This window comes from Scomber scombrus, chromosome 16 (assembly GCF_963691925.1).
Source record: "Scomber scombrus chromosome 16, fScoSco1.1, whole genome shotgun sequence".
Classification (NCBI taxonomy): domain Eukaryota; kingdom Metazoa; phylum Chordata; class Actinopteri; order Scombriformes; family Scombridae; genus Scomber; species Scomber scombrus.
In genome coordinates, this window is record NC_084985.1 from 8,692,848 (window position 1) to 8,715,666 (window position 22,819).

At 40.9% G+C, this 22,819-nt stretch overlaps 2 protein-coding genes across 2 annotated transcripts in view; one reads left to right on the top strand and one right to left on the bottom strand.

Annotated features, from left to right (window-relative positions):
• Nucleotides 1-17,006, top strand: part of ext1c (exostoses (multiple) 1c) — an 80,529-nt gene extending 63,523 nt beyond the window's left edge. The window contains exons 3-12 of the mRNA XM_062435724.1: nt 4,524-4,617; nt 7,544-7,651; nt 9,628-9,747; nt 12,339-12,471; nt 12,938-13,056; nt 13,191-13,286; nt 13,726-13,812; nt 13,925-14,085; nt 15,979-16,150; nt 16,280-17,006. Of these exons, the coding sequence (XP_062291708.1) occupies nt 4,524-4,617; nt 7,544-7,651; nt 9,628-9,747; nt 12,339-12,471; nt 12,938-13,056; nt 13,191-13,286; nt 13,726-13,812; nt 13,925-14,085; nt 15,979-16,150; nt 16,280-16,465 (1,276 nt within the window). The 3' untranslated portion in view covers nt 16,466-17,006. The remainder of the gene's footprint in view (nt 1-4,523; nt 4,618-7,543; nt 7,652-9,627; nt 9,748-12,338; nt 12,472-12,937; nt 13,057-13,190; nt 13,287-13,725; nt 13,813-13,924; nt 14,086-15,978; nt 16,151-16,279) is intronic.
• Nucleotides 17,007-18,164: 1,158 nt separating this feature from the next.
• Nucleotides 18,165-22,675, bottom strand: zgc:114119 (Mediator of RNA polymerase II transcription subunit 30-like). The gene is made up of 5 exons (XM_062436134.1): nt 22,563-22,675; nt 22,038-22,283; nt 20,120-20,278; nt 19,750-19,845; nt 18,165-19,093 (listed from the first exon to the last, which is right to left on the bottom strand). Exons 2-5 carry the CDS (start codon nt 22,269-22,271, stop codon nt 18,998-19,000), a joined length of 585 nt encoding a protein of 194 aa, XP_062292118.1. The 5' UTR covers nt 22,272-22,283; nt 22,563-22,675; the 3' UTR covers nt 18,165-18,997.
• Between the last annotated feature and the right edge of the window lie 144 nt (nt 22,676-22,819).

Genomic DNA, 22,819 nt, shown 5'->3' on the forward strand with positions numbered 1-22,819 from the left:
CACAATGAGGGCTTCCAGATAATAATCATGCAAACTGACACAGCGCACACAGCACTCATTTAAACCCCCTTGTCTTTGTATTATATTATAAGAGCAGACCCATATGTACAGTATACATTACACACGCTTTATGCATGCTTTCCCACATTAACATGCATGGACTCTGTGGCTGTACATTCCTTGCCACGCACAATATGAGATGACACGCATACAAATGAATAAGTAGTCAGCCCACCCCCAACCTCAGATACACACTGACTCAATTATTTGCTCATAAACATGTATTTTTATGTCTGTATGACAAGTGGAAGAGCTACGGGTTTATTCACCAAAAAATTACTATAACATATTTTCTCCCTTACTTCTTGTGTATGGTTGAGTGATACAGCATTTTAATTTTCAATAATGCTATGAAGTTCCTTGATTGGTCAGATATTTGATTCACTAATTCAATTCAGTTAATTCAGCCAATTAGTAACTACTGTGTGGTTTTTGCATGAGCTATATCACAATATACTGAATAATCTTTCTTTGTCTATGTCTATGGCTTGGATCATATCCTGCCTTGGACAAAAGCATCAAACAAATTTAGAAAGAAAAATAAAGAAGACAAAACAGCAAATACTACTTTCTACTGCAGAAATAGTCCAGAGAAATGCTGTTCACAGCCTGTAGAATATCCAGACTCATACAGACACAAGTTTAATAAGAGATATTGCTGTTAAATTTTGATGTATAACTTTTCAAGTTGTGAGCATTACAAACAAACTTTCATTTGCCTTTACTGTATTGATGTGGCAATCGAAATTTCCAAGACAGACATTTCAAAACTTGAAACTTGAAATATCTGCAGGTCTTGATGCAACTAGAAGTAAGTGAGAAAATATGTTTTTTTTGTAATTTGGATGGATCTCCTGTAACAACCAGACATATACACAACCGTATGATGACATTTAGCCTACCCTAATAATCCAAGACATAATAAAGTCATATATTATCCATATGCACACAAAATCTGACACTACCACTTTGTGCCTGTGAAATCTATATGACAAAGCACACAAGCAAAGAGGTGCACACTACTGTAGGAAAGACAAGGAGACAGAGGCAGACAAGAGGAAAAAGAAAGAGAGGAGAGACATAGCAGGCCTGGTCATTTGTTGTTGGAAACAAAGTGCTGTTAAATGATTTACTTGTTCCCTGCATTTAAGTACGTTACCTCATTAAAGAACAGGAGCCAGCAGATCGGCCAGCCAGACTGCTGGATTTGCAGACAGATCCACTCAAATACAGACACACACATACACACACACACACAGAGACTTCATAAACTACATCTCACACAAGCTGACTCCCAGTTTGCATTGAATTCTCAAATACGCAAAAGTACACACGCACGAACACACACACACACACACACACACACACACACACACAAACACAGCAGGACCAGAGAGAGAAGTGGGTCACACTAACCAGCTCAGTCTCACCACATTTGCAACATACAAGGGGTCCCGCTGTCTCGCATTCGATACAACAGTCACACACAAAAATATACACATCTTGCACACACACATACAGACATAAACAGGAAAACATAGAGTGCATTAAAATATTACCACACACATATTTAATTACATACACACAAATGTAAAGTATTAACTCACAAAGAAGTAAATATATTAATTTTTAAAAGCAACGTATACATTTCTTTCTTTACTCCCTTTGCTCAAATGCATAAATAAAGAGAGGAGTGGAGTATCCTCGCAGATACAATCTATAAATTCATTTACTCATGCATGGCTAAGTGCATGTGTTTGCCTAAATCCCGAGCTCAGAACGAGATTTGGACACAAAATCCCTTAGAAATATATTGTGTTAATCTCTTTAACCGTCTTGATGCCTGGAGATTCATTTCGAATGTACATCAACACTCCACAGTGGAGATTTATGTTGCTGCAGATGCACACGGATCCACGGCACGCCCACGCACACGCACACACACGTAGGTACAGCAGCGCCGATGGCAAAGCTCTATCAACAGGTGGAGGAATATCAGAGCAGAACCGTAACGAACGCCAAACAAGGCTGCCTTTCAGTAAACTGATGCCAGTGTTTGTGTATGTGCGCGTCCGTTTAGTACACACATATTGAATATACACTCAAACAGTGGCATCCATTCAAATGCTGGTGTCCAGGACTGAGCACGACGATGTTAACTGATGCCAACATCAGCAATTAAAATGCCAATTTTTTCATCCAGGGAGCAAAAAAAGGGTCCTGTTAACCATCTAGGGAATGTGGACAATGGTGAAAGTACCTGGCTGTTGACCTGAATAATAAACTGGACTGGGCTGATAATGCAAATGCAGAATATAAGAAAGGACTGCTGAAGAGACTCAGGTGTTTTAGAGTGCAGGAGGCACCTCTGAGGACCTTTTTTTTGACTCTGTGGTGGTATCAGCCATTTCATGTGGAGTCGTCTTTTGGGGCAGCAGCATAGCAGCTGCTGGCAGGAAGAGACTTAACAGACTGGTAAAGAAGGTCAGTTCTGTCCTGGGGTGCATCCTCGACCCAGCGGAGGTGATGGTAAAGAGAAGAATGATGGCTAAGCTATCATCCCTGATGGAGAACATGTCCCACACTATGCTGGGTGCTCTGACAATACTGGGCAGCTCAGTGACAGGCTGCTTCACCAGCGGTGTGTGAAGGAGAGATACGGCTGGTCCTTCCTGCTGTCAGACAGTTCACACTGCTCCTAGTAGACCACACTCACCAAAAACAGAGAAATTCACGCATGTGCAATGTCAGTGTATACTTAACTATGCAATATCAATATTTCCTTTGTGCAAAATTGTGAATTCAACCGTTGAGTCTGTTCACTTATTTATTATAACTTGCTTTTTTTAACTGATGCTTCTTGCTATCGCGCTATCCCGCTTCGCTGCTGTAACACTGCAAATTTCCCCACTGAGGGATTAATAACGGATTATCTTATTTTATCTTCACTTATCTTGCGTCTCGTCACTCGCTGAGGGTTGAATAAATAACTGAGAGGCTGAGAAGATTAATGGCAGGCATATTTTACACTGATGTTCTTTCCGCAAATGAGCTAGTACACAGAGCGAGATGCAGAACGGAGAGGAGGAGGGGGGTCTGAAGTGGAGGAGAAGGCAGGATAAGATGAGGACTGAGAGGAAAAAACAAGGGCAGAGCGGGAGTGAGGGTAGAAGTCGAGGCCACAGGAACTCTCCCATAAGAGCCTGTTTGTTTCCACATCTGTTCACTCCACTGTGCAGTTCTTTACCGTGTGACCGTTGCACCGCTTGTCTGTTACTGGTCCACATAGGGGGATGAAGGAGAGCATTGATGCTGAGGTTTCCATTCGGGCTCTTTTACATAGTGGAACTCACTCGGGTGACGTATGGCAGCAGTTTATGGGGAGGGGGTAACGCACACAAACTTTCTTATCTGGCACGAGTTCAGCCCGTCCTGTCTACTACACAAATCAATAGAGAAAAAGAGATTAGGACATATTTACTCATGGGCTCAGTGATTTATATATTTTCCAACACACAGTAGCTATCTGTAGTGGTGCCAACTTGTCTGCGGGAGGAAAAAAAAAAGAAGAAAAACTTGAAGATTTATGACTGCATATAATCTGAGCCATTATGACTAAATATCAGAACTGAAAAGCCACAAAAGTCCTGGTTTATTTTATGTGTGACAGATGTTAAATATCATATATCAAAAGAAGCGCGTGTCAGCCCACTGGCAGGATATTTATTAGATTTGTTTGCTGTCAGTTGGTTATTGCAGTGGATAGGGGCCGGTGCTTTTCTAACGCCATCTTTCACAAATCAGACAAGATGACTCTTTTTCATTGACCACTGGCACATTAGTCTTCCAGGTTCACAAACTACTTTTTCCTTCTTAAATCACTCTCTGACTAATAGATATCATTATTTGCTCATACAGTATGCTGGCTGATACTTAACAAAAAAGTGGAGTTAGGGTTGCAGTTCCTGATTTACTTGCATTATTGATTAATTGGCCAATTATTTCCCTCATTAATTTTATCAGTTGTTTTGTGTTTACACTTCAGAAAATATTGAAATATGCCTAATCTAAGTTCAAGAGCCCATGTTGATGTCTTTTGCAAGGAAAAGCTGTATCTCCTTATAGATTATAGAAGCTGAAACCTTCAAATTCTGCTTATAAAATAGCAACGAGTTCAACAGCTCTACGTGTTTGAGGACATTTAGAAATATCTTATTCATACTACTTTAATTGCTTAATTAAATCAAAGAGATTGTTTTTGATAGTGCTTGTTTGTTTTATGTGCTCATGTACTGTGTTTTTTTATTTTCTTTCTTTCTTTTTTTGTCCTGATGAATCGATATCTGATTTTTTAAACTCTCAAATATCCAGTTTCGGTTGGGCTAAAACTTATATCAGTTTGTTTGTTTGCATATATTATAAATTAAGTCAATAAATATATTATCTGTCATTGTTTTTGATAGGTTTGACTACCAGGAGCTGCTCCACAACTCTACCTTTTGTTTGGTGCCTCGAGGTCGACGTCTGGGTTCCTTCCGCTTCCTGGAGTCCTTACAGGTAACACCTCTATTCATTATTAAAGTCCCATTAACTATATTATCATGCTGCACAAGCTGCACAAGACTCATTCATCTACTGTATATTGCACACAGTCATAAATATCATGTAATAATGTATGGGCTTACAAGTCTCAATTGTTCACTTACACATAAGAGTATAATGCTGTACAGTACAGCAGCATAACTCTAACAAGTAAAGTTGAGTTCTGGTCTTTATCAAAACCCTGTTCTGTTGTTGTTCTCCTTCCTACATTCATCCTGCCTGCGGACTTGGGGACTTTCCAGTTTCTCCAAGGCCCACATAAACAAACAGCTCAAATCTCTACATATTACTTGCCAGCATAGCAATCATAAAAAAAACATTAGCTGCAAGCATTTCCCTCCACATAACACTATTACGGGTGACCAAATTACATTTTTTACAGGAAACAGCCTGGCTTCAATGAGATCCAGCTCATATACAGTCGAGTCAACATGGAAGTGCACAGGATGCAGAATGTTTATGTTTCAGAGTCGAGGTTTATGTCGTTTTTTTGGTTATTGACACCTTAATGGTCACATCTGCAAGTGTTTTCCCCAGGCCGTTGTGTTGTGTCGAGTGGAAACCTAGCCATAAAGCTTTATTTGCTATTTGCTAGGCCTTTTAAACTGAATTGGGTCCATTAACACACGCTTGCGCACACTTACAAAAACACTGTAATCGTTCATTTAAGTCTATCAGTGAAAAACGCAAGTACACAAACAATGAAGTGGAAGGCAATGGAGCGAGAGAACAGTTTAAAGCAGCCAGTCTGCTGTAGTTCTCTCGCTGCCACCCAAGTCGACGGTCTGACACCAGTGCAGGAAGCAGTAGTGGCTGTTTTTAGATTTGCACACTGAACTCGCTGGCTGCTACAATGTTCCCTGGCCACAATGCTCTCTGGGGCTGTGTGTGTGTGTGTGTGTCTGTGTCTGTGCGCGTATGTATGTGTGTCTGTGCATGAATGGTCCGGAAGCATCCATAGGAGTGGCAGCCTGCCCCACCGATGTCTGCTGAATGGACAAATCCACACACAACCCACTTGGCTTGGCAGCAGGCAGCAGTCATGGTCCTTTTCTCCTCCTGTCTTCCTTTTTTTGTCCTCTCTTTCCCTTGCGTTCTTTTTTTCTCCCCACCGTCCTCTCTTTTCCATTCAATCCACTTTTCAAGATTTTTCAGTTGTGTATTTTTTGTTTAATTTTACTTTGGTGCCAGCCAAGCCCACAAAAGAACTGGCAATTACCAGTGTGGTAGGAAACTTGCTGCCAGCTTTCCAATATACACAGAGACACACATTTGCACGCTCCGCATACACATTCGCTCGAAGCCTCCTCTTCTTCATCTCCCAATGCAAACAAAGCAAAAACAACTACAGAGCACATAGGGTTTCTTGTTACTCTCCCTTCAGGCTTGGGGGGGGGACTTGAAATGTTTGAAACTCACCTTCAGAGTGCCTCATCTCTGTGGAGGAAGACTCAGGCAAGCCCTGGGCTGCATTTCGAATTTAGAGGCCTTGGATTATCATTCTGGAAGTCTTTGCGTGACCTTGTTGTAACCGGGGGCCAAACCTGACACATACACACACGTACAAGTCCTCTCATTTGCTCAAGTGTCCTTCAGCAGGCCTATTCTCAAATGAAATGCAGGAGCGTGGAAGACCCAGTGGGCCGGAGAGTGTGTTTGATCTCCACTATTTCAGCTGCTGCTGCTGTTCTCTGGTGGTTTAATTAGGAAAAGAAAAATAACACCCAGACCTATCAACACCCCAGACCACAGTGAGTAGAAAGAGGAAGAGAGCAGGATGGAATGAGAGCACAGTGGAGATAAATGGTCCCTATCTCCTCCTGTCTTCCCTCAGACAGAGAGAAGCTGATAGACGCGCAGAGAGAGAGGGAGACCAAAGGAGAGCTAGGGAAGCAAAAAAAAGAAAAGGGAATAACATCAAAAACCTGTCAGGGAATGAGAAGATAAGGCAACATCAAAATTAACTTTAATAAAGCATGACGTCTCCGGTTCCTCCTTATTCTCCTCCCTCTATCTCTTCCTTTGTTTTACCTCCTTCCTAGCATTTATCCCTGCAGTGGTTGTACCTAATTAGTACGAGAGTCAGCCACATTTTGGGCTTGCATGTGTGGGGCGGCTGTGTGGGCTTGCATGTGTGGGGCGGCTGTGGCTCAGAAGGTAGAGCGGTCGTCCACCAATTGGAAGATTGGCGGTTCGATTCCCGGCTCCTCCAGTCCACATGTCGATGTGTCCTTGGGCAAGACACTTAACCCCAAATTGCTCCCGTTGCTGTGCCAACGGTGTATGAATGTGTATGAATGGTTAGCTTCCCCTGATGTGCAGGTTGGCACCCTGCGTGGTAGCTCCTGCCATCAGTGTATGAATGTGTGTGAATGGGGGGTGAATGAAATGTATTGTAAAGCGCTTTGAGTGGTCGAAAAGACTATATAAGTACAGGCCATTTATGAGTGACAGTCTTTAACAAACCTGCGGGGGCTTCCTAGGAAAAGAGAGATCCCGTAGAAGTTGATACTCACTGCAGCCACCCAATAAGGGTCACGCACGGTCAGCTGCACATAAAGACACAAACATACACAGGAGCATTGATCCTACGATGTGCTCAGTTTGGGATATCACGTTGCCAAGCAGCTGGGACGGAACTCTTGCAGATTGTGTTCACGCAGCTGTAGTTTGTCATGTTACCGTATGTTGCTCACTGCCAACGAGGAGCCAGCAGCAAGGGAAGCTGAACCGAGAGGGAACCCAGTCAAATTGCAGCTGATCACAGATAAAGTGACGGATATGGATGAAATTTTCAGTTTGTCCTATAAGTTGGTTTATCACTTTCACGACCCTACTCTCTCTGACTCGCTCCACTCTTTTGTGTTTTGTGTGTGTCCAGGCGGCGTGTATTCCCGTGTTGCTGAGTAACGGTTGGGAGCTGCCGTTCTCTGATGTCATACAGTGGAACCAGGCGGTCATTGAGGGAGATGAGCGATTACTGTTGCAGGTAATGTGTAAGCATGGACACACACTTTGATAAGTGCTCACTCACACGGACACACAACTAGCGCATCAGGATGTCATGTGCATGCAGCCGGAAACCCTGGCATGCCTTTGAGCTTCTACTGTACTCCAGTCCATCAGGTGTGGAGGCAGGAAACAGCTATCCTGCATCAAAGAACACAACAGAAAAATAGAAAATAATAAAAATGCCTGTTTCCCAGAGCCAAGGTTGACACCTTTAATTTGTTTGTTTTGTAGATTAATTTTGCGATTAACTAATCAGTTAAACCATGAATAGGTTCTGCCTGTGAAAATGCCCTGATTTTTTAAAACATTGATTTGAGCACATTTTAATACAGATTTTATTATTCATACCCAAAAGTTGATTTGTTTTATGCTGCAGGAAGATAGTTTTTACCACAGTGTCTGGTACACAAGGTGATCAAGGAAGCTCAAAAAATGCATCAAGGTTATAATAAGTGAGAAGAAAAATGACAAAAAACTGCAAATGATCTGTTGGTTATGTACCACAGTAACTAAAAGTTATTTGGAGACTCAGTAAATGGTTAAAGTTGTGCGGTTTCTAAAATGTTTTCCCATTTCTGTGGATTTCATCTGTTTTTAATAGTGAAAGAAATAATATCCAAACAAACAAACTGAAGAAAAAACAATACCAACACACTCTTCCAGTGTAACAGGATTATTTTGTGCTCTGTTTGCTGTCCTATCTCAGGTAAACCGTAATCATAATCACTGGAAAACATCCACCGAGCAGGGCTGTAAAACAGGCATTACCTGTATCAAACGGTGTGGTTGCAGGTTGGGCCTTTTGAGATTAAACATCTATAGAGGTCTTAATCCAGCTCCTGTTCAAAAGCGCCTGCTCACTCATCCTCTGTGTCCGTGTCTCTTTTCACACACACATACACACACACAAATAAACACAATGAGCAAGCAAAGCCGCCTCATCCTCAGCTACAACCTTTATCTCTCCGCCTCGCACAAATTACACCATGTCTCCTCTGCATTGATCCTCTTCGATCCCAACCAATAGAGGACCAGAATTGGCATTCAGCTAATGAACAGGAACAAGGCCCGAGAGCTCAGAGCAGGGGAGACATTTTCAAATTAGGGCAGAATTGGATTGAATAAGGGGTGACCTCATCAGTGGCATTTCTGCAAGCCTGTAAAACTCTCACATGGGAACACACAAACATATAATACACACACACACACATATTCACACTGTTGATGATCTGAGGTAAAGGAGTGTGAGGCTTTTGCAGAAGAGGATGTGTGAGGCCAGACACTTGAGACAAATGCTATAGTGAAGCTGTCCCTTAGATGTTTTGAGAGGAAGAGAGAGAGAGAGAGAGAGAGAAAGTGAAATCGCCCAGTGAGATGTAGAGGAAGACAAACCGAGAGGTTGAAAGAACAAGGGCAGGAACGAGAAAAAAGAGAAAGATTTAGCGGCCTCCTGGCTTCTTTAACTGGCGCTCATTAAAAAATGTGTTAGCTGTGTAAAGGCTAAAAGGTTTAATGGAGTCAGCTGCTCGCACTTTTCTCAGTTCAACATGGCTTTCTTCTTTGATTGAGCTTGCTGAGCTTAACTCTCCAAGCGATTTAATCAATTTTGAAGATTCACTTGAAACCCCCAAATTAGCCCTTACTAATTAAGGTCTAATTATCTGAACAAGAGGCCACAAATCAGCTTTGTGTCAACTTTTTTTTTTTGCGCTGTTGTTGTTTTTTTGTATTTCTTTGTCTGGATTAAGCATCCACTCGATTCAGTTTACTCATCTTTGATCATTTAAATGCCATTTCCTCCTCTCTCTTTTTTCCAGTCTATTTTCAGAGATGAGACTTAGTTTAAAAAGAACAACATACATCAAATCTTTGTGGCTTTTTTTTTTGCTCTCTTCTTCTCTCCTTGTTTCACTGTCTAAAATCTTTCTCTCCTCTCATCTTTTTTTTCTTCAGGTGCCGTCCACAGTGAGAGCAGTGGGAAATGAGCGAGTCCTGGCTCTCAGACAGAGGACCCAGATGTTGTGGGATGCCTACTTTTCCTCTGTGGATAAGATAGTCCTCACCACGCTGGAGGTCAGCCTCAGCCTTAACACACTCAGCATAAAAAGCACAGTCACACCAGAGAGTGGCACAGAGATATTGTTCTGTGTGTCCTTATGAAATATTTGGTTTTAGAAGCTTGGTGATGTACTGGCTGTGCTCGTTGGTGAACTGCTGTAGGCTTTGGGGCTAACATGCTAGCCAGCTGGAGGCATACTAGCACTAATTAGCCGCAGTAGCTCCCACTGCTTTTTTTCTAGTTTCTTTTTTTATTATTATTATTATTTCTTTTATATCATCCTTTTATATTTCGTTATTTTCTATTTGTCTATTTTTTGTTCTTCTTATTGCTAACTGTCAGGTAGCATGCTCATTAGCTTGGTCGGTGATTTTAACAACCAACTCATTTTAAGGGTTAAATAGCAGCAACTCAACAGATGGGTAACATTTTATGACTGTAACTAATTACACTAGAAGAAATCATTGGCCAAGTTGGTAAATTTATTGGAAGCTATAATTTTTTTTTGCATGCTAACAAACTAATAACTTTTAATTTTGATTTTGAACAAAAGGTTCAACTTCTACTAGCGAGATCTCTAATGGATGCCAACTCATCTTAAAATGTGGGAAGTAAACCTCAAGGAAATATTTTTAGAGTTCACCAAATTTGAACTCTCTTCTGCACCAATTACTTGGCCACCACAACTGTGGTGATTCCAGATGTTGCTGTTTTAAATGCTACTGTGATCAGGTCTTAAATAAATCAATACATGTGTCACTGCATCAATGAAATCATAGCTTGAACTTTGACCCTTGCTGCCACCAGACTTGTTTATCTCCCACAAATACTTATGATATGTGTTTCTTTTGGCTGCTGTGTACTAACTACAAAACCTAATTGAAATGTATCACAAGTCTAAATACTCAGCATTTCTGCTACCATACAATTCTGTTCAGGAATGTGCTGCAACATATCCTTTCCAGTGAAAACATCTAGAAAAAGAAGCCACGGCTGTAAAGACAGGTTTTCTCTCTTACACACAGCTGTAGTTGCCACCTCTGTGCGGTTTACAGCCTGTGTGCTATCATCAGTCTTCTTTCAGAAAGGCTTCCCACCAGAGTTTTCAATCAAACCACCCTTCTATCATTATGATTATGGGGTTGGATCGTGGCCCGTGCTCCACATTTCTTCTCTTTTTACTGTCAGTTCAGTGTTGTAGTGATGGTCTAGGGAACATTTTTAAAGCAGTCCACATCCGATCTGCCTGAAGTCTCAGAGAAACCCCCTAATGTGTAGAAATGATATATCATTACGTTGCAAATATCAGTCTCAACCTGCCATTTTCTGCCTCACATCACGCCATTATCAGACTGAGAAATGTTTGTTTTTCAGAATAGTTTCAACACTACTGACGAGGCTCAGTAAAAAAAGTGTTCTTATCTTTGAGGGAGTCATTACGATATATGAAACAACCTCATTTTCAGTGGTAATATCCACTCTTGCTCACAAAGTAGCTATCTCTGTCCATCTTAAAGATCCCTTCCAGACATGTTTTAAGATGTATATAAAGTACTCTACTTTGAATAATAATTTGGGTTTTTACCACAAAAAAGGTCAATTATCTTGTTAAAACCCTTAAAATGACATCTAAAGTCCATTATCAGTGTGTGTCTGTGCACTGGAAGCTTCAAGTTTCCACATCACACCTTGTGTAAGTTGAATATTGAACAACCTTTGGCTCCAAACTAGTTGTGATGTCACAAATCTATGCTCGCAATTGTATGTTCACTGAGCTCAGAGAAACTTTACACTTTTCAGCAGATGATTGTGAAAACTGCTTTGTAGTGTCAAACTCTGCACATACATCATTCTGCAAAGTGAAGCTGAAACATCCGACTGGAGGGAACGAGAAGAAAAAGAAAAGAAGAAAAAAAACATTGCTGAGTGGAGACTTTAAGTTTTAACCTTCCTTCTTTGAACAAGCTGAAAAGAAATGTACTTCAAAGGTTACTCCAGCTACAAGAAAGTCATTTTAAGGTTAGCTCGAGGGTTAAACGATGCATGAAAGGAAATAATAACCTTCTTGTATGAGCATTTTTTGCACACACCGCCAGCGTCACTTTTAGTGCATAAAAAATGCAGTGCAACAATAGATTTATCCCCACTGAAATCTGAAGAAATCACACAGTGAGTAGTAGCCTTTGCACTCCGGTGTTTATAAAGGCAAGTCTGGTAGCCCCTAGTGTATTTGCTGTTGGGGATTTATGCTAGAGATAATAAAGGAAAGGTTCTGGAGGTTGGTGATAAGCTGCTTATATACATACAGCATGCAGAGGGGAACCTTTCCCCATGGGAGACAGCTGTGCAGTCAGCCTGAGGTCAGTGAGGCAGAGGGCCTCTGGTGCTGGTGTCTCTGCCGCGTGGACACCTCCTGTTGGTGTAACTGGGAAGTACATACTCATCATCGGGGATTGGGGAGTGCTGTAATATGCAAACAGAAGTGCGTCAGTACTCAAATGGCAGTGGAGTTTACATGAAGCTCCACGACACTCATTCAAAGAGGAGAAAACATGTCACACTACAACCCACATCCAACACTCATCTGTTTTTCTTTCCTCCCCAGATCATTAAGGACCGAGTGTTTTCTCACATATCGAGGAACAAGTACATGTGGAACTCCCAGCCTGGAGGTCTGCTCGTCCTACCAGAGTTCTCCACTCACCTCGCACATTTCCCTTTCTACTACCTGGGATTAGGTAAACACACTTCATCGTTTTAAATCAGTCTCCGCAGAATGCAAATCCTGATTGCACACTTAGCATGGTGATAAGATTATTGTGCCATGGAGGTAAGACACAAGTTATCAACACTCCTCCAGGCAATCATAATCAAGTATTTAGGCAACCAATATCCTGATTTGTATTGGTTTTAATTTTGAAATCCTGCTGTTATTATAGGTAGATCAGTCAATCAAACAATCAAATTAAAAGCCACTACATGTAGGATTTTGTTTGATTATAATGTCTTTCAAATTAGCATGATGGCATATGCTTGTTTTTGTAGAAACATGAGACGTTTGCTATCTAAACTGTAAATAAAATAAAAAAATACACATAATGGCTTTAAATTGGTGTGATGATCCTTAGTGTTGTTTTATAAAGATACCAGAAGGTGACACATGCCCTATTTATCCTCAAATAATTGTTTTGTGCCCTTCCTCAGGGGTCATTCCAGGTCAGGAGTTCACTGCTGTCATCCAAGCTGTCTCTCCATTGGTCTCTCAGTCTCAGCCAATCATGAAGCTACTTCAAGTGGTCTCCAAGTCAAAGTACTGCTCACAGGTGAGTGAAGCCAACCTCTGTGATAAGATTAGGACAAAATGAAATGCAGTGTAGATACCGATGGGGACTTTTGTATGACAGCAACAATTTCTAATCAGTCTATATCATCTGTCTGTGTATGTTTGATACTTCAGATCATTATTCTGTGGAACAGCGAGAAGCCGCCACCAAATCGGAGCAAATGGCCACCCATGCCTGTCCCCCTCACTGTGACAGACGGCAGGAGGAAGGTGAGGGCCAATGCCACTCATAACTCCACATCGCTCTGACATCTGAGTGACAGCATGACAAACTGTCAACCGCTCTGTCTCCTTGTGTATCTCTTTTTTTTCTTTGTCTCTGTTTCTCTTTCTCGGGTCTGCTGCTGTGATATGTATTTTTCTGTCTTTCTTCCTATCCATGTATATCTGACATGTCCACTGATCCGTGCGGCATTCATTTTCATAAGTGTCACTCATTCTCAAAGTTTCTTCTCTGGCTCTCTTTCACTGTCCATCTGTTCTCGCCTGCCAAGGCAGAATCTACAGTGATTCACTCATCTCAGTCACTCAACATGATTCACTGTAATGTGATCGTCTCTCACTCATTCTCATAATCTCTCAAAGTGATGCCAAACAACATCCAGCTTTCAGTACCAGAAGTAAAATTTACTACTGTGCTTTATCTCAGACCACCAGTCGCTTCCTACCTCACGTTGCCATAGAGACAGAAGCTGTACTGAGTCTGGACGAGGATACAGTCCTGCTGACCAGTGAGGTGTGTGTGTGTACATGTAGCAATATACACATAGCGGTGCTGCACATGTGTAAAAATCAATATTACTGAAAAGAAGCCACAGCATCAAAGTGTTCCATCTCTGTTCTCGTAGGTGAACTTTGCCTTTTTGGTATGGAGGAGCTTCCCAGAGCGGATCGTAGGCTACCCTCCCAGGAGCCACTTCTGGGATCCCCTGAAGCGCGCCTGGGGCTACACCTCGAAATGGACCAACGACTACTCCATCGTCCTGACTGGAGCTGCCTTCTACCACAGGTACATCAGCACCGTACAGAAAGCTAAACAGAAAATGCCCTTTAGAGCATCCTACGCTTTGTTTTTGAATCATTTGCTTTAATTTGTCATTATCTTTAAACAAGCATATAAACATCACAAGCATGCATGTATGTAGTGTGCACACCTAAATATAGATGTTCAAATTTCAATCCATCCAATTTCAGTCTGGTTTAAAGTGGTGGACCAACCAACAGACCAGCATTGCCAACTTTAGAGCCACACCACTAGCTTCAACTAAAAACAGGAAATGCCATTTAGAGCTACACATGTCTTGTTGTGTGCTTAGCACTGTACACACCTAAATTTAGACATACACCTACAGAATCAACATTGATTATGTAACTAAGATCTAAACAGATTGCCTGTCAGAGATCTTTGCAGGGCTGTCACAGCAGCCGCTACAAGCATAATGGCGTGACTATTAACATGAAAAACTATAAGAGACAATCAAAAAGAAAGAAATAGCATCACAGATCATTTTTGCGTATGTGTGGATGAGAGAAAAGAAGAGGAGAGGGTGACTCTCAGGGATTACTTCAGGTACTTTGATTAACTCAATAAGCCTCAAGTTGATATGTGAAACGGCAGAGAGATGCAAGTTCTCATGCAATATAAATGTAATTACTCCACAGACAAGGCTGTTTAAAAGATGTTGAAACATTTTGAGATGATGTGGTCATTTTTTTCGGCTCAGTGAAAACACATTTTGCCATGCTAATTTGAGTCCTTACAGCCCTTAGGTCAGGGCTGCTGATATTTACTAGTGTGGTCAAGGCTATTGTAAGCCAGTAGAAACCTGCCTCACTCATTTTGAAATCCTTCAAATTAGCCTTTTATACATAAATAATGTTTCCCTAAGAGGGGAAAGCAGCAATTTCCCAGAATCAGCTTAAAAAAAAAACAATAAAACAAAAACATTTGAATTAAATTATATGTGGTTAATTTTAGTTCCCAGCACAAATAAAACATCTGAAGGAAGATTATGTGAGGTGCTAAGTGTAACAAATGTAATGTGTCAAGTGAATAGAAAGCACGGCAATCTTAAAACTGAAGAAATAGGGAACATATTCACTGTACCACAGGGATTTAGTTTGTTGTGCACTATAAATATCAAATCCCACTGGTGGTGAAATGGTTAAATTGTCCCAGATACATATCATCAACATACATAACACCATCTACTCTTTTCTGGCGATGTCACAGTGCCTTATATCACACAGGTGCTGGTTGACTGACCTTGCAGCGTGATAAAAATCATGTAGCTAATTATTTTTTATGAAATCACACATTTCTACATTTTCATTTTAGGTGTTTAGATAATATTTTGATTAAAAATATAATTGTTTTACTCATTTATTCTTCAAAGCACTTACTTGTTGCAGCTTCTCAGATGTGAAGATTTTAAGCTTTTATATGTCATACATGATATTAGCCTGATCTTTGGATTTTGGACAGTTGACCAGACAAAACAAGACATTTTAAGATATACTCTAATATATACTCAGCTAGCTTTTTTCACTATTTTTCTGACATTTTATAAACGAAACGGTTGATTGAAAAACAAATTAGCAGATTAATCCACAATGACAATAATCATTAGCTGCAACCCTAATATACTGAATACAATTGTCCAATCTATGGGTTACCTACATGGCCCCAGGGATGGCAATGTCTGCCTCTTCGGTCCATACTGAAACCTCAACAACTGGATGGATTGCCATCAAACTTTGTGCAGATGTTCCACACATGGAATTGTTATCATTTTGGTGACCTATTCATGTTTCATCATCATCATAATCCAATCAGCATTTCAATTTGTACTTTCTTTTGTCTTTTTACTCTTCATTAACATTGTACACATCTGCCCTACAGGTACTATCATTACCTGTTCACCCACTACCTGCCCCAGTCTTTGCGAACTCTGGTGGATCGCACGTCCAACTGTGAGGACATCCTGATGAACTTCCTGGTCTCTGCTGTAACCCACCTGCCGCCAATTAAAGTGGCTCAAAGGAAGCAGTACAAGGAGCTGCCCAGCCCTCAGGTACTGTCGAAAGCCTTTTTCAGTGTCATTTGTCTTTTTTCCCCACTTGTGTTCACTGTTGTTGTCTGTGGATGTGAATTTGAAGTCAGGACAGGATGGTTAATGACTGTGTCCTGTTTTACCTCCCAGGGTACAAAGAGCGTCCCCTGGGCCAACCCGGAGCACTTCAACCAGCGGCAGGAGTGTGTCAACGCCTTCGCCAACTGGTTTGGCTACATGCCTCTGGTCCACTCTCAGTTTCGCCTGGACCCCGTGCTCTTCAAAGATCAAGTGTCGGTGCTCCGCAAGAAGTACAAAGACCTGGAGAGGGCATGATTGTGTTGGACAGAGAGGCTGGGGAGCATGGAAGTCTGAGCTAGTGGCCTTTTGAAACAGACACATTGACCGATCAGTGGTGGACAGTCTGACTGGTATGTAGTCAGAGAGACTGACAGACTGAAATACAATCATCAGACAGACCCTGGTGGACTGTTCTGGACTATATACATTTAAATAAGAAGAGAACGGGGCCTATAAAGTTTGAGAGGCGCTTCAGATGATTCTCCTACCTCCACGAGTCTGGTGAGACAACGGAGGAGGAAATTTAGGGGCCTTGAAAGAGTCCCTGTGATCGGGCCTCCCACCAAGAAAGGACAATCTCCATCGGAAAGCAAAAAAAAGGAATGCGCGTGAACACTTCTAATGTCAGTGCTATTGCTGTGACAATGAGAAGGGAATGGCTATCTAATGCCAGAAGCACCCAAGGGACTGGGTATTGGTGCCATACACTCCGGCTGTTAATGTGTGTCTCAGCGCTACTGTGCAGGGACTGTTGCCAAGGAAACAGATCATTTCACATCAAAAAGCTAACTGTAAAACCAATAAAATGATTTATAAATGCAAATTCTGGTATGGTGCTCCATAAAGTCACTCCCTCCACACATGTGCGCGCTTACACACACACACACACACACACACACATACACATTCATGTATTCAAAAATAAGTCCAGGGAATATATTTTCAGCAACTGGCCACATTTGGATCCCATAACATCACATGTACCAGAAAGACATCAGAGAATAAACTCAATCTGCACCTGGTAAAATGAGCATTTCATCCTCGTTACACAGGAGAGAGAAAAGCCTTATCACACATTTCTGTGGTAAAAAGTGAAAAAACATAAATCATATGTTGATCTAGGAACTGATTAGTGGTCCTCTTTTCAGTACTAAATGTATATTTTAAAGCAATAATTTTACATTTTGGCAAATTATCTTTCTCGCTGCGAGTGACAGGGAAGATCGATACCACTCTCTCTCGAACTCCTGGCTCCGGTTTTATCATCTTAACTCCCTCGAGAGAACAACTAAGTGTGTTTCTTCAAAATGTATAAGTATTCCTCTAATACACTGACCTCGGTCCAAATTGCATCAATATTAACTGAGTGTGCAACTACTCTACATTATCACTGCTCAGTGCTGGAATTATCATGAGCCCAATTCAGATTGTGTCAACATACAGTAAGTGGCTCATACAGACTGAGACAAGCACTTTCTCTTGTCCGATGGGTGCACTGCTGATTCGCAGATCCGATGCCCTTTGCTTATGCAGCTAAAATCTGCAATTATTTTTCTCCTAGCATCAGTTTGGTGAGAAATTGCAGATACTTGTTTAGGCTGATTGATTTAACTGTAAAAATGACTACAATCAAAAGCGCTGTACAATCACATGTACCACAAGTGTTTATAACTGTGGTATTGGGCCATTTGATGCTTTGCGACACTAATGAACAGTAAGTAAAGAAAGAGATTGTTAGCTTAGATTAGCATAAAGCTTAGAAAACGGGGGAAATCTGCCTATTAGGACTAAAGAGAGATGAATACAAAGGAGGTCAGAGTAAATGTATCACTATGTGCAGGTGGATATGCTTTCATGTAATTACAACGTACCCACAAAGATTTTGATTTAAAAAAAGACGTTTATTTTGTACAAAACAGAAATGACCCAGTAGGTCTACCTTATTGTCCCACAGTTTACAAAAATAAATTCACAGACAAGCAAGTCCCAACACCCTCGGGGTAAACAGGTGTGATGTCGAGCACGCGGGAGGCTAATCTCATTAAGCTCATGCACACACACACACACACTAATGTACAAAGCACCTGAGATATATAGCTGCCAAGGGGCTAATTTGAATTCTGCACCCATCATGCTTTTATAACTGACAGAGCATAACACGGGCAATTGTTCCCATTGTAAATACTCGTTGTCACTATGGCTGCCGTGCTTTCTGGAAGAATTACTTGCTGTGAAATAAAGTCTTTCTGGTGTCGAGTCAGCACCTGGGGGCAAAACACCATGAACAAAGTGTTTTAAGAAAACTTTGTTTTGTTCTCACCTGAGGCTATACAGGTTTCAACTCATTATTTAAGCTTTTTGAAAACAACAGTCCATAACGTATTCGACTAAACATGGAGTGACAAGATCTTAGTTGTAGAGTACTTGGCAATCACAAAATGCGTTGTCAGCTGCCTTGTTTGTATATATATAAAAAAACAACTCTGCAACAATGTCAAAGTTGGAGTGTATTAGCTTTTTTAGCTTTAAATCTTAACCTATGTCATTAATAGTTTTCCCCTCAACAACCTCAATATAAAAACTAAATCAACCACAGAAGATCTTGTGAGTTGCAGTGATGATGAAGTGCCAACATACAAAGTGGGTGTAACAGAGTTGAGGGTTCAGGTCCAATATCCACAATCCAACAGAAATTCCCTTCTTTCACCTGGTCTTTGCTATGACGCAGTCTTTACACCTATGAAGGAATTCCTCTCTTAAACAGAGAATGGGTCTCGTGAAGATTCATCACTTCCTGAGCGTCAGCATGGCATTGACGTCCCACAGCAGGTTCCTCATCTGATCCATCAGAACCTTCATCTCCTGGTTCTTTTGACGTACCTTCTGCAGGCGGGGCACAAGACAGATGACTTCCATTAGTCATACTCATCGGAGCAAATACATCATAGCTTCAGCATTTAACATTCAGGTCAGGAACAAGTGAACTTCCTTTAAGCAATGAATTATTTACTTAATACTTCAGACTCATTTACATTTATATCTACAGGATGAGACTTCAGAGTACAAAGTAAGAGAGTTTAAAAGTAGAAACAAAGAACTTTTAACAATAGCTGGCTTGCTACCAATGTTGTTGATAAAGGTTAACAGCCTCTAGATTTATTTTTCATATTGGTGCCTGTGGGCAATATCCTAACCTGTTTGACATCTTAATCCTACTGGAATATTAAATCCAGGGTTTTAAAAAACAACAGCTTGTTTTTGAAATTTCACTAAAGATGCAAATGATGCAGAGTTTCTGCATTTCACCCACAGCACCATGAGGTCACTTTGGCCTGGGTCAACACTGCCACCTAGAGGAATTTTAAGGGGGACTTTAACAGGTCTGAGTTTTTTCAAAACCAACGTGGAATGGGCTCTATCAACACTCACCTGAATACTGTGATGCAAAAACTTGTATCAAAAATGTGGCCAACCACTTTAAAACCAATAAATGGCAGTCACTAATTATCATTTATGACTTGGAGAAAAAAGCAACAAACCTCCAGAACTTCTTTTCTCTCCTGGATGACAGCAGGACTGGAGGGCTCCACTTTGACAGAGGCTTGACAGAGCTCCTCCCCAACATATGGCAGAAGCTGTGGACACAGCACACACTAACAGTAATTTAAGAGTCCTGTCTTGCCCCTCTTTTTTAGAAATGCACATAATTATGATACTGATAAAAAAAACTATAAGAAAAGATAAAGGTTATCCTACACAATTCTGAAAATGCATTCTCAATTAAGATCAGAGGAAAGGACAGAAATTGTCAATTGTCCGAAAAAGTTGCTTCTTCACTGTCAATATTAACTGTCACTGTTAAGTACGAAAAATTCAATTCAAAAAAGAAATTCAGAGATAATTCCTGACCTCTGTTGGCCCCTCCTGCAGGTCAGAGGTCATCTCCACACAGCGTTCGTATAGGAGCCGAAGCTTTCGGAAGAGCAGGGCGAGCTGCCGTAAGTGTTCCTGGAGCTTCCCAAAGCGGTCCTGGTACATGGCCTGACTCTGAGTCACACCATTAGGAAGCTAAAGTAAAGACACAGAGAGTCTTCTGTCAGTTCTTATATCATATTATTTTTGGTTCAGATGGATGTATAATATAGACAACCTAAGACTTGGTTGTAGGCAGAAGATTATTACTCATACATAGACAGTATATATTTCACATTTTCCACATTAACATTCAATTTATTATGAAGTAAAAGGTGGATTTTCTAAGATACGCTCCAAAATTACCCTCTCTCCTTTTCTGTTGTGTTATTAATAACAAATTACATATGAGACCATGTAGAAGATGCCTTGGTAAAATCCATGTAATCATCATGTAATTTCAGTCCTGATGATGCTGCTTTTAGTACAGGAAAAAACACTAGTTCAGTGTGATGGGCAAGCTGGAAGAAGTCAGTGATACAATGATGAACAGTGAGTCAATTAGAAACACAAACAGGGTCCAGAATTAACACCTGCCAGATGCCAATTGCAGGAAAATATGGGGTTTGGTGGAAAGAAAAACAATTCGGAATCACATCGTAATGTCAGGTCTGGCATAGACTGACTGCAACTTACAATTATTTTATAATCAATTCATCTTTTGATTATTTTCTCAGTTAATCCATTAGTTGTTTAGTTAATAAAACTTGTAGAAAATGAAATTATGTCGATCAGTTTCCCAAAGCTAAAAATGAAATCCCTAAATATTACATGTTGTCCACAACCGTAAGATATTTAGTTTGCTGTCATAGAACACTAATGAAACAAGAAAATATTTACTTTTCAAGAAATGGGCTCAGAGAATTTGGACATTTTTCTTAAAAATGACTTCAAACAATTACTTGGCAATTAATTTAACAGTTGTAACTAGCTGATTAATCCACTAATTGTTGCAGCTGTAAACTACATCTTAAAATACTGTCATACCAACATTGCTTTGACTACCTGCCAAGACATAAAGGAGCCAAATTTGCAAATGCTCAATTTATCGCAGGACTTTAATATTGGACTTCATCCAGTATAAAAGTTTTGCCTTTTTTTAATCTGATGCAGTCAATCAGTGGCATCCGCTGTGTAATAGATGCCACAGCATTCAATGCCAATGTTGACACTGAAAAATAAATCAGTTAAACATAAGCCACTCAATCATTACTGCAGCAGTCTGTCCACTCAGCTGAGACAAATAGCAATAGTAATACGTTTTATTTATATAACACCCTTATGTAATGAATACATTAATGTAAAGAACAATTTAAAACAGCATAGGTTTGGGAGGTAGTTTGTCTGATTTGTGAATTATGGAGCTCTTACAGCAAATGCCCTACTACCCTCTGTCTTAAGAGTTGTTCTAGGGACCGAGAGCAACAGCTGGTCATCTGAGAGTGCGAAGATGGGTGTAAGGGGTAAGAAAGGTCAGTAATGTAAGATGGGGCAGGACCGTTCAGTGATTTAAAAAATAAGCAGTAAAATGTAAAATTAAATTCTGAATACCACAGGTAACCAGTGCAGTGAGGCAAGAATAGGGGAGATGTGGTCATATTTACGGGTTCTAGTAAGGACCCTAGCTGCAGTGTTTTGTACAATAGATTTCTGCAGCAGTCCGACAATAAATGAGTTGCAGTATTGTAGATGGCTGGAGACAAAAGCACGAATAAGGGTTTGAGCATCACTGAATTAAATAAATGATCAGATTTTGGCAATGTTCTGTGTTCCTACTATAAAAGTATACTAGATGGCAGGAAATTCTCCTCATGCAAAACATTTTCCACCAGCTTGCTGACAGTCTGATGATTACCTGCGTGGCTCTTGTAATCTGGAAGATCTCCATAGTGCGAGTAACGATGTCCTGGACGGTCTCCTGTCCGATCCGACAGAGGAACACAGGGGAGATCTCTCTCAGGGCTCCCTGAGGAGGCATGGGCTGCTGACCTGCTGCTGCAGGAGCACCGGGGGGCAGGTGGGGCTGTTGCTGCTGCTGCTGAGAGGGCATCCCTGCCATGCCTGGCTTCTGAGGTAAAGAAGCTGCCATCACTACGCTAATCTGGGGAAGTATTAATAAAGAAAGATGAGAGAGGCAGGTATAAAGATGCTTGCTTGCTCAGTTTATGACACGCGTTAGCATTGCAAACCACAATATATCCATGACATGTTTTATCTCAACCATAACAGGACAACACATATCTCATGCGCACATAGATAGATATCTAAAGAAACCGCGTTTTTACTGAATGAGCTAAACATGCTAACATTAGCCTAAACAATAAGGACGCCTACTGAGGATAGTTAGCAGCTAACTAGCTATCGGCTGCAGAAAACTGACCTTAAAGACCTTCTTTTGGTCGGAGGCTCTTCAGGTATTCTTGCAAAAAGAAGCCTTTTCTCATTTATTATTTCAAAGAAGACATAATGAAGCGCTTTTCCCTCGGTCTCACGTTATTGTTTTCATTGCATCACTTCCTGTCTCAGGAGTACTCATGCACCACCACTAGATGGCGACAGTGGGTTTTGAATTTTGGCTGCATCTACACACCAACCTTTCAGCAATGTTGTCTCATGATCAGTGGTGGAAAAAGTATA